At 40.9% G+C, this 16342-nt stretch overlaps 1 protein-coding gene across 5 annotated transcripts in view; it reads left to right on the top strand.

Annotated features, from left to right (window-relative positions):
* The window catches only part of celsr1a (cadherin EGF LAG seven-pass G-type receptor 1a), a 368062-nt gene that overhangs the window by 312890 nt on the left and 38830 nt on the right, over positions 1-16342 (top strand). For all 5 annotated transcript variants that reach the window (XM_073066355.1, XM_073066354.1, XM_073066352.1 and 2 more), the window contains 6 exons: positions 1647-1830; positions 3573-3716; positions 8259-8433; positions 9836-10003; positions 10596-10722; positions 12284-12484. In XM_073066355.1, the coding sequence (XP_072922456.1) occupies positions 1647-1830; positions 3573-3716; positions 8259-8433; positions 9836-10003; positions 10596-10722; positions 12284-12484 (999 nt within the window). The remainder of the gene's footprint in view (positions 1-1646; positions 1831-3572; positions 3717-8258; positions 8434-9835; positions 10004-10595; positions 10723-12283; positions 12485-16342) is intronic.

Below are 16342 nucleotides of genomic sequence, written 5' to 3'. Positions count from 1 at the left end.
GGAGAGTTTGATGGTTCTGGACCTCTACTCACGAGAATGAGAAGAATGAGGGGTGATCGAATTAAACCCGATTGAATGTTGAAAGGCCTCGATAAAATGGATGTAGAGAGGATGTTTCCTATGGTGGGGGAGTCTAAGACCAGAGGACACAACCTCGGAATAGACGGATGTCCTTTTAGAACAGAGATAAGGGGAAATTTCTTTAGCCAGAGAGTGGTGAATCTGTAGAATTCGTTGCTGTGGAGGTCAAGTAATTGGGTATATTTAAGGCAGAGGCTGATAGATTCTTGATTAATCAGGGCATGAAGGGATACGGGGAGAAGGCAAGAGATTGGGGCTGAGAGGGAAAATAGGTCAGTTGTGATGAAATGGCGGAGCGGTCTCAATGGACTAAATGGCCTAATCTGCTCCTGTATCTTCTGGTCTTATAAGTAATCTGACAGAGACCAGTGTGTGTCCTCGACACCTGAGTCCCTCATGACATTAAGCGGTTTATTAATACTACTTCAGGAGAGCATTCTGCAGGAGCACTGGGATGTTAAGTAGTAGTGGAATTGCTCTTTGTCTCTTCTTAATAACTCATTAGAGAGGCGAGTTAGACAGCTGGAAGGAGTCGGCTAAGAAACACTAGATCAGGGGTTCCCAACCCTTTTTATGCCATGGATCAATACCATTAAGCAAAGGGTCCATGGGCCCCAGGTTGGGAACTCCTGCACTAGATGTTCATACTACTGTTTTCAATTGAAAACAAGAGTTTTTTCAGAATCTCAAAGAAAAGCAATGACTCTTGTACTTCTGTACCTTACACAGATAGGAATCGTCAGAACATTTAAAAGAAATTCAAAATATCCATTTCTCTCCTTGCACTAACATTATTCTACTCTACTAATGTATCGATTGAACACCGGCATGCTTGAACAGATGCAGATCAATGCAGAAGGAATATATTATTAATTTTGAACGGTACTCATTAAATTTCATGTTACATCACAGGCCAGTATTTTAAGTTTTCATTCTTAGTTCTTAGTACCACTGACAAATTTGCTTCAGGATAGCTTTTAAAACAAAGTTAAAGCTTCATATTGTGACCTCCTAAAGGATCAAAACAGATGACCTGTAAGCTGTGTGTGAGTTTCAGTTTTGACAGTAGGAGTATCTTATCTGTAATTTGAAGAGTGTTTCAGCTGGCTGCTTAGAGCCACGGAACAAGATTAAGACCATCTTGTGCTTTCATGGTGTGACTTAAATTTTGGTGGTTTATTTTTTAAGGAAAAATGTTCCCACCAAGTTCATGTCCCGAAATAAGAGATTTTACTGTTCAGAGACGGAGTATTATTTACAACATTGCTGGTCGCAGATTGAGGCATTCAGCTCTAGAGAGGATATTAATCAGAGATTTTGGCTGCAATTCTGAAAAAAAAGATTATCTGTAAATAATACAGCACCATAGAGAGTAACATTGCTGTACATTGGTAATTGGAATGAAAGTCAGGAGCTGCTACATCTCCTGTATCTGGCGCCAATCCCAGCCAGATAGTTCAGCCACTATTTATAAAACAGGAGGTTCTTGTAATGCTTATCGCTGCATAAACCGGTTGGAAGGCAAATTTACTGGTCTTAAGTGTGCCCCATGGTTTTTATTTCAGAATATTGTCAAAGCTGCTAGTGCCATTTTAGATCCTCAGAACAAGGATCACTGGGAACAGATCCAGCGGACAGAAGGAGGCACCGCACATCTGATGAAACACTATGAGGAATACGCACACACCGTAGCTCGAAACCTAAGGAAAACCTACCTCCGACCCTTCACCATCGTCACCGCAAATCTGAGTGAGTAATGAGGCGGAGCTGCGTAATTGCAGAGAATAGTCCATTAGAAATACTGAAGTGAATTTTATCACTCTAAAGTTAGAATGTTGTGTTGGCTCTGATAGAACATATTTGAAATCTTGCCTACTTCAGGTTTAATGTGGCGAGGTGGGCAGCCAACCTCTCACTACAGGCAGATTGGCAATATAGAGACTGAGGATGTATACTACCTCTTGGATGTAGCCAGTTTTGCAGGGTTAGCCTTTCTGGCTGTACTTCTCAAGCCTTGGAGAACCTGGCAGCTGAAGCGAAGTGATGACAATTTTGTCTCCAGAGCACAACTTGTGGACCAGGAGGAGCAAAACCCTCCCCACTTAAAACATTGCCAGGCTCAAACATCTCTAAGAGCTTTCTACGGAGTTCTACCCAAGTATCTGAAGACTTAGCATGTTAAAAATCTGCGTGCATTTAAAATTGACAAATACAAAGTATCTAGCCTGAAATTCTGAACCCAACTTGTGCCACAATCATCCATGTATCATGCATTGGGAATGCATATTCTTTTGTCAGTCTGTCTTTCAGCAATCTGGTTATGAGTATCCCACCGTCTCCTCACTTCAGAGATGTCTGAGTGAATAAAGCTGCTTTCTGTATACAAACGGCATTTAAGCAACCGCGGTTTAATGCATAGGTTACTGTTTCTTATTGGTTCCTTATGGGGTTATAGCAGCAAAAAAAAATAGATCCAAAATCAAACCAAAGCAATTGTCGCCAGCCTGTGACTCCAGACGAAGTTGTTATGCTCGTGTGGCTCACCCTCAGCTCCAATGAAATGATTGTTCTAAAAAGTTGAATCCTTTATTAGCCATTAGCTAACATACAATCTTGAAGTGATATTAAGCAGTCAGCAAAGATAGGACCTCCATGGTCCCAAGCTATAAACTACCCTGAAATAGTTAAGAATACAAAACGTAATAGATAGATAGATAGATAGATACTTTATTCATCCCCATGGGGAAATTCAACTTTTTTCCAATGTCCCATACACTTGTTGTAGCAAAACTAATTACATACAATACTTAACTCAGTAAAAAATATGATATGCATCTAAATCACTATCTCAAAAAGCATTAATAATAGCTTTTAAAAAGTTCTTGTCCTGGCGGTTGAATTGTAAAGCCTAATGGCATTGGGGAGTATTGACCTCTTCATCCTGTCTGAGGAGCATTGTATCGATAGTAACCTGTCGCTGAAACTGCTTCTCTGTCTCTGGATGGTGCTATGTAGAGGATGTTCAGAGTTATCCTTTGCTTTTACCATGCCTCCACTAATGTGACTAGTTACAATAAGCACCCAGCTCAGAACACATGGCTCCTACAGGAGTCTTCTTCAGGCTAAGCCACACTCCATGCAGACTCATCACCGAACTGTCACCACAGCCAGTAAGGAATGAGAGGATCATTGATGCCTGGCATCAGTAATATCTCCCCCTCATTGCCTGTCCGGCACATCACAGTGCCAATAGTTACACCTGCTGCCTTTAAACAGTTAAACACAAACTAGACCAAACAACCGAAACCTTGTCCGATACTCTTATTTCACAAGTATCATGAAGTCTTTCAGTCGCCGGTAAAAAAAATAGACTTTTTGTTTTAAAAATCACAGCATTTAAATAAACCAGAAGCAACCAATCCTTGATAATGTAAGACTGTACTTTTTCCCATGTACTTGAACTTGATGTTTATGTGTTCTCACACTTGTAGTCATTGCAGTTGATGTTTTCGAGATAACAAACTTTGGAGGCACTAGCATGCCACAATTTGAGAAGATCCGTGAAGAAATTCCCAAAGGTCTTGAATCCAGTGTATTTTTTCCCAATGCTATCTTCAAAGCTGGAGATGACCAAGGTAAGATTGCTTCGAGCTTATTCTTACAGTACTTCATTCGAATCATGGGGTGTTGAGCGTTTTCCAAGAGTAGACGCGAGCAGACAAGACACTGGAAATCAGTGATCAATGCCTATTTAATACTGTAACTCTTGATTTGAACAGTCTGAGAACTGAAGTGGTTTTTATGGAGAGGGAAAATAAATCAATTAGTGGTGCCCAGTCCTGACATTTAACCAATGAAGCCGAAATCTGTGTGTTTGCTTAAGTAATTAGATGAAGTGCAGATGAAACTTAATCATACTGCTTGTACACCTGAATTTTCTGATAACACGTGGTAGTATGATAGCATTAACAGTGGGCTGAAGGATCTGGTTCCATTATGAGTGTCCCTTTGGATGGAGTGCTGTCCACACCAGTAGAACAGTGTGGAAATGGATGCATCACCTTGAAGGAGACGATATAAAACAGTAATGTTCATTTCAAAAAAACAATATGTTTTTCTTTCAATCACGTGGCTGCATTTGGACTGTAGATTTTCATCACTGAAGAAAATGCTTTTGAATGTTAGGCGCATTTCATTTTGTTCTGAAAATGAATTTTAGTTGAACGCTGGCTCATAATACAGCAAATAAGTTGTTCAGCTATTTATTAGAACTATTTGTGGGAAAATGAAAGTGTTTGAAGGGAAATAGTCACTGGAAGTGTTAATCAGTTTCACAACAGTTTTAATATCGAAGGACTTTGGTAATCTGGGACTTCTGCCATTAATGAAACTAATTTTTTTTCATAACCCTTTGCTGAATTCTTTCACAAGTGAGGCAGGTCATGCACAGTTTTATTTTAAATTTCTTTGGTGTGAGGTATTGCCACGGCCAAGAGTCTGCACATTCATATATTTGCAAAAAACAATTACATTAAAGCAGTTTGCCTCACATAATATGAAATAATGCGTGGCGAGGTAGAGATATGTCTCTACCGAAGGAGGTGTAAGGTGCTCCTTCCCTCCAGTAGTCTGCAGGTCACCCTTGGGCAAGGTGTAACACTTGCTTAGCCCCCATTGAAAGTCACATGAAGCCATGGGAGTAGGTTGAATGAGCAGCTGGTGAATATCACAAGTCCTGGTTATGCGACCATTGACGCCAGGCAGGCAATCTCTGAAGATTACAGGTAGTCCCTGAGTTACGAGCGTCCGACTTACGGACAACTTGTACTTACAAACTGAGGAAGGAGAACACTGTTCACCATTTTAGATAGATAGATAGATAGATAGATAGATAGATACTTTATTCATCCCCATGGGGAAATTCAACTTTTTTTCCAATGTCCCATACACTTGTTGTAGCAAAACTAATTACATTCAATACTTAACTCAGTAAAAAATATGATATGCATCTAAATCACTATCTCATAAAGCATTAATAATAGCTTTTAAAAAGTTCTTAAGTCCTGGCGGTAGAATTGTAAAGCCTAATGGCATTGGGGAGTATTGACCTCTTCATCCTGTCTGAGGAGCATTGTATCGATAGTAACCTGTCGCTGAAACTGCTTCTCTGTCTCTGGATGGTGCTATGTAGAGGATGTTCAGAGTTATCCATAATTGACCGTAGCCTACTCAGCGCCCTTCTCTCAGCTACCAATGTTAAACTCTCCAGTACTTTGCCCACGACAGAGCCCGCCTTCCTTACCAGCTTATTAAGACGTGAGGCGTCCCTCTTCTTAATGCTTCCTCCCCAACACGCCACCACAAAGAAGAGGGCGCTCTCCACAACTGACCTATAGAACATCTTCAGCATCTCACTACAGACATTGAATGACGCCAACCTTCTTAGGAAGTACATTCGACTCTGTGCCTTCCTGCACAAGGCATCTGTGTTGGCAGTCCAGTCTAGCTTCTCGTCTAACTGTACTCCCAGATACTTGTAGGTCTTAAGCTGCTCCACACATTCTCCATTAATAATCGCGACGCCATCCGCCATTTTGAGTCAGATTGCGATGCCATCCGCCATTTTAAGTCGTTGCCATTGACACTGTGTTGAGTGTGTAACTTTGTATTTGGCTTAAATTTTTCTTAGCAAGATTCACCCTAACCCTGCCGCCGCCCCCCCCCCCCCCCCACCAATTCTGGTCGGCTGGAGAACGGAGGTTCCCGAGTTCAATCTAGTGACAGACCGCTCCCGTGCCGGATTGATGTTAATCCAGTGACTCCTGTACCATCCGTGCCGGGTTGATGTCAAGCTTGCAACTCGACCTCGTTAAAAAAAAAAGTCACCTCCAGTTTAAATTTCCACATGGAATATTGTGGAGGATCAAATATCCGAACCCAGCACAGTCCCTAGTTGTCCCATTTAACCTATCTCAGTGCGGTAGACTTGAGGACCCGGGGAATTCAGTGCAGTGGTCCTTAGGACCCAGCAGACCTCGGGAGCCGGCGCAGCTCAGGACCCGCCGCCCGCAGTGTTTCTGTTCCATTAACGGGAAGCGATCATGATTGAAAATAAAGTGGAAATAATAAAGCGTTTGGAAAGAGGTGTAACATCATTGGACATTGGAAAAGCGCAAGGCTACAGTCGGTCAATGATCAGAACAATTTTAAAGGATAACGGATAAAGTGAGAATAATGGAGCATGTGAAAGGCCCTGCCCCGATGAAAGCTACAATTATTACTAAGCAACACAGTGGTTTAATTATTGGAATACATACATTTCTTAAGTGTTCTATATGCATAAAAAGGTAAAATATATACTATATACTAAGACAAAAGTTTGACTAACTGACACTAAACAATACCGGATGTACTTGTTCCAACTTGCGTACAAATCCGACTTAAAGACGGACTCAGGAACGGAACTTGTTCGTAACCCGGGGACTACCTGTATGGCTGGGGTTACCCATTTTGCAAAGACACTACGCAGGAGATGGCAATGGCAAACCAGTTCTGTAGAAAAATTTGCCAAGAACAATCATGTTCATGGATAAGACCATGATAGCCCATGTCAATATGACCTGGCACATAATGATGTTGATGATGAATAACGAGTAGCAAAATGTTTTTTCTGTGCCTAAATCATGTAGACTGAGATGTTCTACAATTTTAGTTTCTTGCCTGTACTAAATTAATTAATTTTAGCCAGCATGTCTGTCCCAGGATGTAAAAGAATCACTTGTGCTTCTCACTTCTGGTCGCTGTTTGATTGACAAGAACCCACGATCAAGCATCTGGCCACGTTGAACTGACCAGGACGAAATATAGGAAAGGATTCCTGTGTTCCAAAACAAACAAGACCATCAAGAGCTGAAATAGTTGGTAGGAATGGAGGAATTTAGGAGAAAAGGATGATGAGAAAAAAAATCTCAATGTCAAACCAAGTCAAGTTATTGTCATTTAACTATATACATGTGTACTGTCAAATGGGACAATGTTTCTCCAGACCAGGGTATAAAGCACACTAGTACACATAACACACTTATAACACACAATAATTTAGGAAAGTAAGGAAAAAAATCAACAGATGAATTACGCATAAATAAACAAAGTAAAGTGCATAAATTAAATATTGTAAAGCACAGAACAAATTAACTGGTGACACTTAGAATGCGATGCGGCAGGGAGTTCAGAAAGCTAATGGCCTGAGGGAAGAAATTGTTTCTCATCCTGACCATTCTTGTTTTTATGCATTGAAGTCTCTTGCCCGGTGGTAGAAAGTCAAAAAGGATGGATAGGTGGGACCCTTGATAAAACTAAGGGCCTTGCGTATGCAGCACCTCTGATAAAAGTCCCCAGTGGATAGTGTGGAGACCCGTATAATCCTCTCGGCCATCCTCACAGTCCTTTGTAGGGACTTCCAGTCTGACATTCTGCTGCTTCCGTGCAGCTTGTCAGGACACTCTCCTTTAAAATTCAGTTAGAATGGGGGGAGTCTTACTTGCTTCAATCTCTTCAGGAAGTGGAGGCATTTCTGTGCCTACTTGTTCAGGGAGGTGATGTTGAGGGATCAGGTGAGATCATCCGTAACATGAACTCCCAGGAACTTGGTGCACATTACTCTCTCTGCGGAGGGTCCATGTACTCGCAGAGCTGGATGATTCATCTGCCCCTTCCTGGAGCCCACAATGATTTCCTTAGTCTTCTCCACATTCAGACTCGAGTTGCTCTTCTCACACCAGTCCGTCAGGTGTTCCACTTCTTCTCTGTACTCTGACTCATCATCGTTGAACAGCAGCGGGCTGAACACACGGCCCTGGGAAGAAGCACCACCATCCGGTGTAGCGGGACTAGAGAGGTTGCTGCCCAAACAGACTGCCTGTGGCCTTTCTGTTAAGGAGTCCAGGATCCATTACAGAGGGAGGTGTTGAGACCCAGTGAGTGAAGCGTCCCGTCCAGTTTCTGGTGTGTGATGAATGCATTGTCAGAGATCGTCATCAAGGTTCTGTGACAGAACACGTGTTGCAATCTGTGGGGATGTTTTTAAAATTTGACATGGCTCAGGGATAATTTGAAAGTATGAAAGGGATGGCTGGATTATTTGCTATCCTACAATGATTCCATTTGTGAAATTCCAGGACAGAGTTATCACCCTACACACAATGGCAGTGGGAAGCCGGAGAATGTGTGGACAAGGAAGCAGAAGAGAAGTGCCAGTGAATCCCACCAGTATGCAGTTGGCGTAGTGATCATATATCGATCACTGGGACAGCTTTTGCCCGAAAGGTTTGATCCGGATCGAAGAAGTATGAGGTATGCTGTTCACTGTAATGAAATTTCTGGAATAGTAGTAAATTTTTTGCTTGCATTTTCTGAAGAAAACTGGAAAACATAGTCCTTCTGTCATGGTCCAATCTACACAGTTAAAGTTGAAGTGCCGAATTTTCAATTTTTCATATAGCAGTCTTAACATTGCAGCATTCAGGAATTCCTGTTTACCTGGTGACTTGCACTAATAGGATAATATGGGCTTTGAAGTTTCATAAACAGGAGAAATCTGCAACAAGTCCAAAGCAACACACACAAAATGCTGGAGGAACTCAGCAGGTTAGGTAGCATCCATGGAAATAAATAAACTGTCAACGTTTCGGGCTGAGGCCCTTCTTCAGGACTCCATAGATTTTGTGTGTCACTGTTTGAAGTTTCATTGTTTTGAGAAATTTATAATTACACTTGGTACGTCTTGTGGAGGGTGGTGGGTTGAAGATGCATCTCTACTAAAGGAGGTATAAGGTGCTTCTTCCCACTACTGGCCCACAGGTCACCCTTGGCCAAGGTGTAGTGCCTGCTTAGCCTCCCAATCATGTGAAGCCATGGGAGCAGGTGGTGGATGGTCAAGTGAGTAGCTGGTGTATATCACAAGTCCTGGTTACGCGACCACTGATGCCGGGCAGGCAATCTCTGAAGAGTATTGATAATGGCTGTGGTCACTCATCTTGTCAGGACACTGCCCAGAAGAAGGTAATGGCAAACCACTTCTGTGGAAAACATTTTCCAAGAACAATCAGGTCATGGAAAGTAACACTCACAATGCACTGGAGGAGCTCAGCAGGCCAGGCAACATCTATGGAGAAGGGTAAGCAGTCGACTTTTTGGGCTGAGACCCTTCAGCAGACCTGAAGAAGGGTCTTGGCCCGAAACATCGACTGTTTACTCTTTTCCACAGATGCTACCTAGCCGGCTGAGTTCCTCCAGCATTTTGTGTGTGTTGCTTCGGATTTCCGGCATTTGCAGATTTTTTTGTGACTATGGTCATGGAAAAACCATGATCGCCTATGTCAAATGGCTGGTACTTAACGAATGATTGAACATCTTTTCTACATATAGATTCAGCATTGGTAAATTGTGTAACTACTGAGTGAGGGATGGTATTTGTATTGCTGTAGATTGTCCCAATTATTGTCTAAAAGGTTATTGATAAATAATTTCCCAGCCGCATTCTGCTCGGAGCAGAACTTGCTATTCGCTTTGAATTTTCTTTGTAATGTTGGACTGTGAGATTAAGGGGAATTACATGGGGTTTTCACAGTCAGATACTCTTATAGGTTATTGGAGCAAACAGAAACATTTGATGTTCTTGTACACCTTGTTTTTCATTGCCAGAAATATCTAAATAACTTCAGCATGCCCTAATCAATGTATTGTTTATCTTCAGAGTTCCTAACCGCCCGGTCATAAACACACCCATCGTCAGTGCTACAGTTTACACTGAGGACCAGAATTTGCCTCCGCAGTTGGAGAGCCCGATAACCCTGAATTACCGTTTGTTTGTGACAGAGGAGAGGACCAAGCCCCTCTGTGTATTTTGGAACCATACTCTCGCGTAAGTGAGATTTTAAAAAAAACTTCGGTTTCCTTCTTATTTATGTGCTTGTTGGGGTCTAAAAAATTCAAAATTCTTTGTTGAATGCAAAAGATTACATATCTAAGACTGTTTTTAAGTACAATTTGACCATGCAGCGAAACACCTGAACATTTATCTTCTATAAATATAAAGGTAGTTCTGTGATTTGATTGTGTTTAGAGAACTATTAAGAACCTTTCTTTTTACATGTATTTCACTCTGGCACTGCTTGTCTTGAAACAAAATTAAAGGCTTACTTTACATTCAGTTTGACTTCCTTAAGAATGGGCCCTAAAAATGTGCTGGACCCGTGGGAAACCCCCAGCATAGTAAACACACCTAGTTTGCTTTTGATGAACAGCAGCACCCCTGTGTTTTGAGCATCATCTTGATCTCTGGGATCTAATACAAAAAGTAATGCGAGCACTTAAACAGGAAAACTGTTGGGGCAAGAATTAAGCATCCATTGTTTGGATGTGCTCATCACTGAATATTGCACAAATGTTGAAAACATTTCATAGCTGATTGTTCTAGATTCTAGTATAATCCTCTCAATTGTTTTCTTTAATAGGGTTGGAGGCACCGGAGGGTGGTCCTCCAAAGGGTGCGAACTTTTTTTGCGGAATGAATCCCATATCAGCTGCCAGTGCAATCACATGACCAGCTTTGCCGTGCTTATGGACATTTCCAGGCGGGAGGTAAGACAGGTTACGTGACCATGCCCAAACTGCTTCCATTGTGCTCGAGGCAGTACAGCACACATTTTCCAGTTTATTAAACACATTTTCCACATGTTCAACTCAGGCAGAGGCATGCTTCCCTTTCTGTCTCATATCCCAATTTAAAAAAAACACAGTATAAAAATATAGCCTGCAGCAACCTTGTCTTTTTAAATTAATATTTTAAAACAATGTTATTGATACTCAAGCCTGAACAATGCTCCAACGTTTAGCGGAGATTGAGAAGGTGTGATTATGTAAATAGGTCTCCAGCCACTCAGACTGCAAGAAGTTTAGTAGATTCACTAGGCTTGTAGATTTTACAATTATTTTGTATTCTTTAATTTATTTCAGTTTCAATGCAGCAGCCCTTTGCCTGTGAGACGGATTTCGTAAATGACAAAGGATGACTAATGAGGGCCCTTGTTTCCCACGTTTGCAATTTGGGGTGGGTGGGAGTGGAATGTTATGGCAGCATAGCAACCACCGGGTTACCGAGCTGCACCTAAACTTGGGAATGCTATTAGTACTCGCTTTTGGGAGTTTTTGTGCACTGCTCTCCATCTGCGGGGTGATCCTTGTAGCTTCGCAGTTTGTTTCCTCAACTTTATTCAGCTTCTCAGCTTTTTTTTGTTCCTAAGCACCAAAAGGCTTTACGAACTTGTCTCCAGCCATCCACCAATCATATCACGAGGCAAAAAAAAAATACATGAAAGCAGAAGTCTAAACACAGTAGCTTCAAATCGTGCTGCAATTTGATTCACATTGCAACCAGCAGTCGCCTTGGTGCCATAGTGATGCAAGAAGGAGTCAGTTACAATCCTTTCTTGACGTGGGAGATGTACTGATTGACTACCCCTTTAATGGCACTTTGTTGCCCAAAGAGCCTTTGAGGCATCTCAGTATCGTAAAAGGCATTAGTAAAAACAGAATTCCTTTTTTTAACTCTAGTAAGTATTGACAAGGAAATATCTTTACATTTGTATTAAGAGTACAGTAATTCTTTTAAAACTGCTTCTGAAAGTGGAGTACAAGTGCACATACGTTCTGTTAGGAAAAATACTCAAGAGGTACTAATATCACCTTATTGATTGCACCTCATGCTAAACACCAAGGCACTAAAACTGCCGGGCTATCTGGTTCAAACTGTAGACTTCTATTTTAGTTTCAAGCTGGGTGAGGAGCAGTGTAATGATGCAGAAACCAAACCTCTGCTCTCGGAATGAATTTTCGGTGTTTGCGTTCCTCGAAAAGCCACGACTGGAAACTTTGAGTTCTGTTTTATATTGCGAATAAGGGCAAAATGTACTTTGGTAAAAAAATAATACTTCAGCAAAAGAAAATTAACAACAAAATTAATTTTGAGGATCATTTTCAATGTAAGCCTAACTGCAGATAGAAACTTTGCTGTTGTGCATTTTATCTCATTTAACTTTAAATAACTTCAAGTACAAGATTAACTTCTACAACAAATATCCTATTGACTTTATACTTGCTTATTTTTAATACTTTGATGTCCTTATTGTCAATTCTTTAACAGCATGGTGAGGTTCTCCCTTTGAAGATCGTCACATATACCACTGTCTCGGTCTCCTTGTTTGCTTTATTTGTGACTTTTCTGTTCCTCGTCCTGGTCAGAACTCTGCGTTCAAATCTCCATAACATCCACAAAAACCTGGTAGCTGCTCTCTTCTTCTCAGAACTCGTCTTCCTTATTGGAATTAACCAGACGGAAAATCCTGTAAGTGCTTTTTTCAGTTTGTATCTCTGCATTGTTAGATCTTTATGGCTAAATGTCAAATACTACAAAAATTCAGGTACTGGTCAATGGACACATCAGACTCAATTCATCCATTGTTTTTGTTATGGATCTATGCATCTTTCCATGGGGGCAGATTTCAGATTCAAATAAAGGCTGAAGATATAAAAAATTCTTCTGTCTACTAGCCATGAAGGTCCAACATTAAGTGAAGAGAGAAGATTATCAATCTATTTTCAGGTGACAGAAGAAAACAAGTTTACCTTGTTCTGTCATTAAAATAAGATCAGTAGTAGAAAGAGGTAGATTTATTGTCATCACTGTGTCACATCTGTGATTGAATTGCTACCATAAAATAGAAATAGTCCTGGTTCCTACACTTTAATTAAAGTATTTAGAGTTTCTACACTAACTGTTTGTCACCTGATTGATAATAGTAACACAATTTATGTTGTTATAAGTCAGTTCTCACTAATTATCTTAAGAGTTTTAAATGCACTAGAAGATTTTTGAAGTGAGCAACTGTAATCTTAACACAGTAGTAGATAGCAACATTGATACTTAATGAGCTTGTAGCGGTTACTGGAATACCAAACCAAAACCACTGAGAGAGAGGCTGAGTGAGGAACCCGACACTGTGTGACGTGCTTCAAATAACTGAGTTCCAAGTCGAGAAAAGTACATTATATTCTTTATAACAAACCAGCAAAAACAAGTGATCAAAGTTAGCAATAGCAGCAAAATAAACGGTCAACAAAAAATATCCAAGTCTATCTCTAACTAAACTAACGGCACAAGGGGTGAATGCATGACTTTACTCACTTCACTTTCACCATGCCCAAGCCCTCGTGGCAAATTACCGTAACCCAAAATCAGATGCACAACACAAAATACAATGCAGACAGACAGAAAATAGCAGCTCCTACAGAGTTGTTTTATGTGGAATCTGACCAACACGTAAGTACAAAGCAGCAAGCACTACTGGTAAATAGTAGGCACGCTGATGAATTTGAAAAACTACCTGCCTAGTTGGCATATTATAAAATAAAATATTTCATTGTTCATAAAGGTCTTGCAATATGAATATTTCAACATTTGAAAATTTTGTTCCCCTGCTAAGTTTTTCATCAGTCAAAATAAGCCCCAGTACCTAGGTTTTTATAAGCTAAACACAATTACACCAAAATGTCCAATGGTCATTTCTTTTCAAAGTTCACAAATAAGGTCCATCCGCTGGACTTTGGTGGGAATTCCAGGAAAACACAACAGCAGCCTCTAGTGAAAATACACCGCTATTACAGGCAAAATTTATGTTACTAAAATAACAATGAACAGAAAGAAGTGATTTGAGAACCTCAACTGGGTAATTGACCACTATTCTGCGTGGGCCAATGGGTTGACTGAGTGCCCTTTGGAAGCTATATCTTGTTTAACAATGTCATTGCTAATTCTTAATCTCATGGACTGAACTTGGATTCTATGTGGTGGTTAGAGCCCTTGCTAAATATTCATTGGCTGATTATTGGGTCCCAGCCAGGAAAAAGCAGGGAGTGCAAGAATAATCTGGCAAAATTGAGAACCCATTCACAGTATTTCAATACTGTATCTCGAGGTTCACTGTTTCTGCTGGTTGAGTCCTATGTTGATATGGAGATTATTTAATTATCCCAATACTGATTGCCACTGAACAGTATCAAAGCAAAACCCTCAAAATTACATAAAACAGCAGATCAAGTTACACTTAGAGAATTCAGACAAGCAATTAAAATGTAATTCTTTAAATTGGTGCATACATTAAAGTATTACTCTATCTGAGTTAAGCTGTGCAAATAAAACAATAAAGCAAATGGAAGATATTTGGCTTTGATTCAGTTCTTCGTAGCTCAATCAAAAGTTACAAACTGCAGGAAAATTTTTAATCTTGTAAGTGATCAAATATGGTAAATTGCTGACATTTATTGACTTAGAATTTATTCCCGTCAACGAGTCGCCAGTGCCAACCATTGACCAACCCACTGAGCCCTCATTTACTTTGATCAGATATTCCTTTTACAATTTTCTTAACGAATTAATCTTTACCTCATCGGTGAGTCCCTCCAATCCAGCACAGACTTGCAGGTGTGTCACTTTCAGATGCGTACAGCATACCATTCACACCAGCTACCAGCTTATTTGTTCAGTCCATGCGAAGGACATGACTCAAAGAGTTTCTTTGATGCTTTCAAGACACTGTATAGCCCTCAGCCTTCTGGGATCTCACCTCTCCTACGCACAGTTGGCACCACGCTCATCACTGAAAAGACCAAGATTCTGGACAGCTAGGCAGAGCAATTTACCATGAATGAGGAAGCAATTGATAGACATTAACCATTAAAGTGACTCTCTTCCCCAAGAAGAGGAAGTCAAGAAAGCAATAGGCTTCCTCTCCCCCTCTCCCCCTCTCTCCCTCTCCCTCTCCCCCTCTCTCCCTCTCCCCCCTCTCTCCCCTCTCTCCCTCCCTCCCTCTCCCCCTCCTCTCTCCCTCTCCCCCTCTCCTCTCTCCCTCTCCCCTCTCTCCCCCTCTCTCCCCCTCTCTCCCCTCTCCCCCTCTCCCCTCTCTCTCCCCTCTCTCTCCCCTCTCTCCCCCCTCTCTCCCCCTCTCTCCCTCCCTCTCCCCTCTCTCCCCCCTCTCCCCTCTCTCTCTCTCTCACACACACACTCACACTATTCATAATGTATAGAATAAACAATTGCATTCAGTAATTTCAAAAAATGACTAGATTTTTATTTTCAGTCCCATTGACAAAAGAGTTGTGGAAGAAAGACTTTGCCAGCTGGCTTAGCCAGCCATCAAATCCCACACATGTTTAATTGTTCTTGGCATAGAAGGACATTCAAAAGCTTGAAAAATTCATTGGTTCTTAAAAAAATTAAAACAGAAGTATTAGATAGCCCTCAATGTTTTTAAAAAAAAAACCAGTTTATTTATTAATTTTACTTTAGCTGTAATCTCTGACACCAAGAAGGGGACAAGAACAGCAGGTTATTGAGGGCACAGCCACCTGTGGGTTCTTCTAATTGACACACCATCCTGAACTGGTACTGGATCATTGTTCCTTCATTTTCATTGGGAGTAAATATTCAAACACCAGACAGTATAATCAGATAGTCTGTAATGGATAATCAGCCCCTCTCTGAGGGCAAGTTTTGTGTTCTCAGAAAACAAAGAAATAAAGTGTCCCTCGCAGCTGTTTCACTTTCCTTGGAATCAGTGTGAACCCTGGTCCCCTATCCGGTTCAGTCAGCCACAGGCGGCACAGGCAGATTTCCCGACATAATGCAGGACCCAGTGGGAACCTAGTGGCATTGTTACTTTGTAGTGATGGCAATTGCCGTCTATTAGGGAGGTCGGGCTTCTGCATTTGGAGTTGTAGAGATAGCAGACCCTTATGAGGGATAATGTGGTAAGTATCACATAAAATCATTGCCTTACACTCGGGAAAATGTAGCTCACGAGAATTAAGAAATGAAGTTTCAACCACACCCCGAATTAGTTTTAGAAAAAAAATCACACAATGTTTAGATTTTGAAAGTGCAAAAATTACAAGTCAAGATTTATTTAACCTTTAAACTTAAGTGACTGGTAATGCTTTTAGATTTATAATAAATAGTTGTTGCATTCTTGACAGCAGCAATGTCAGGACAAGGCTGGCTTGAAGAGGGGTGACTGCAAGAGTTTACACTAGACAGAATACTCTGTTGACTAATGCTGCTGCAACTCATACCTCTGTTGCATTTTCTTACTGTGAAAGGGCTAAAGGCACGCATTTTCTTTTTTTTTTAAAGCTTAATTCATAAGAG

Source organism: Hemitrygon akajei, chromosome 14, assembly GCF_048418815.1.
Source record: "Hemitrygon akajei chromosome 14, sHemAka1.3, whole genome shotgun sequence".
NCBI lineage: Eukaryota > Metazoa > Chordata > Chondrichthyes > Myliobatiformes > Dasyatidae > Hemitrygon > Hemitrygon akajei.
This window is presented reverse-complemented; position numbering and strand designations above follow the sequence as displayed.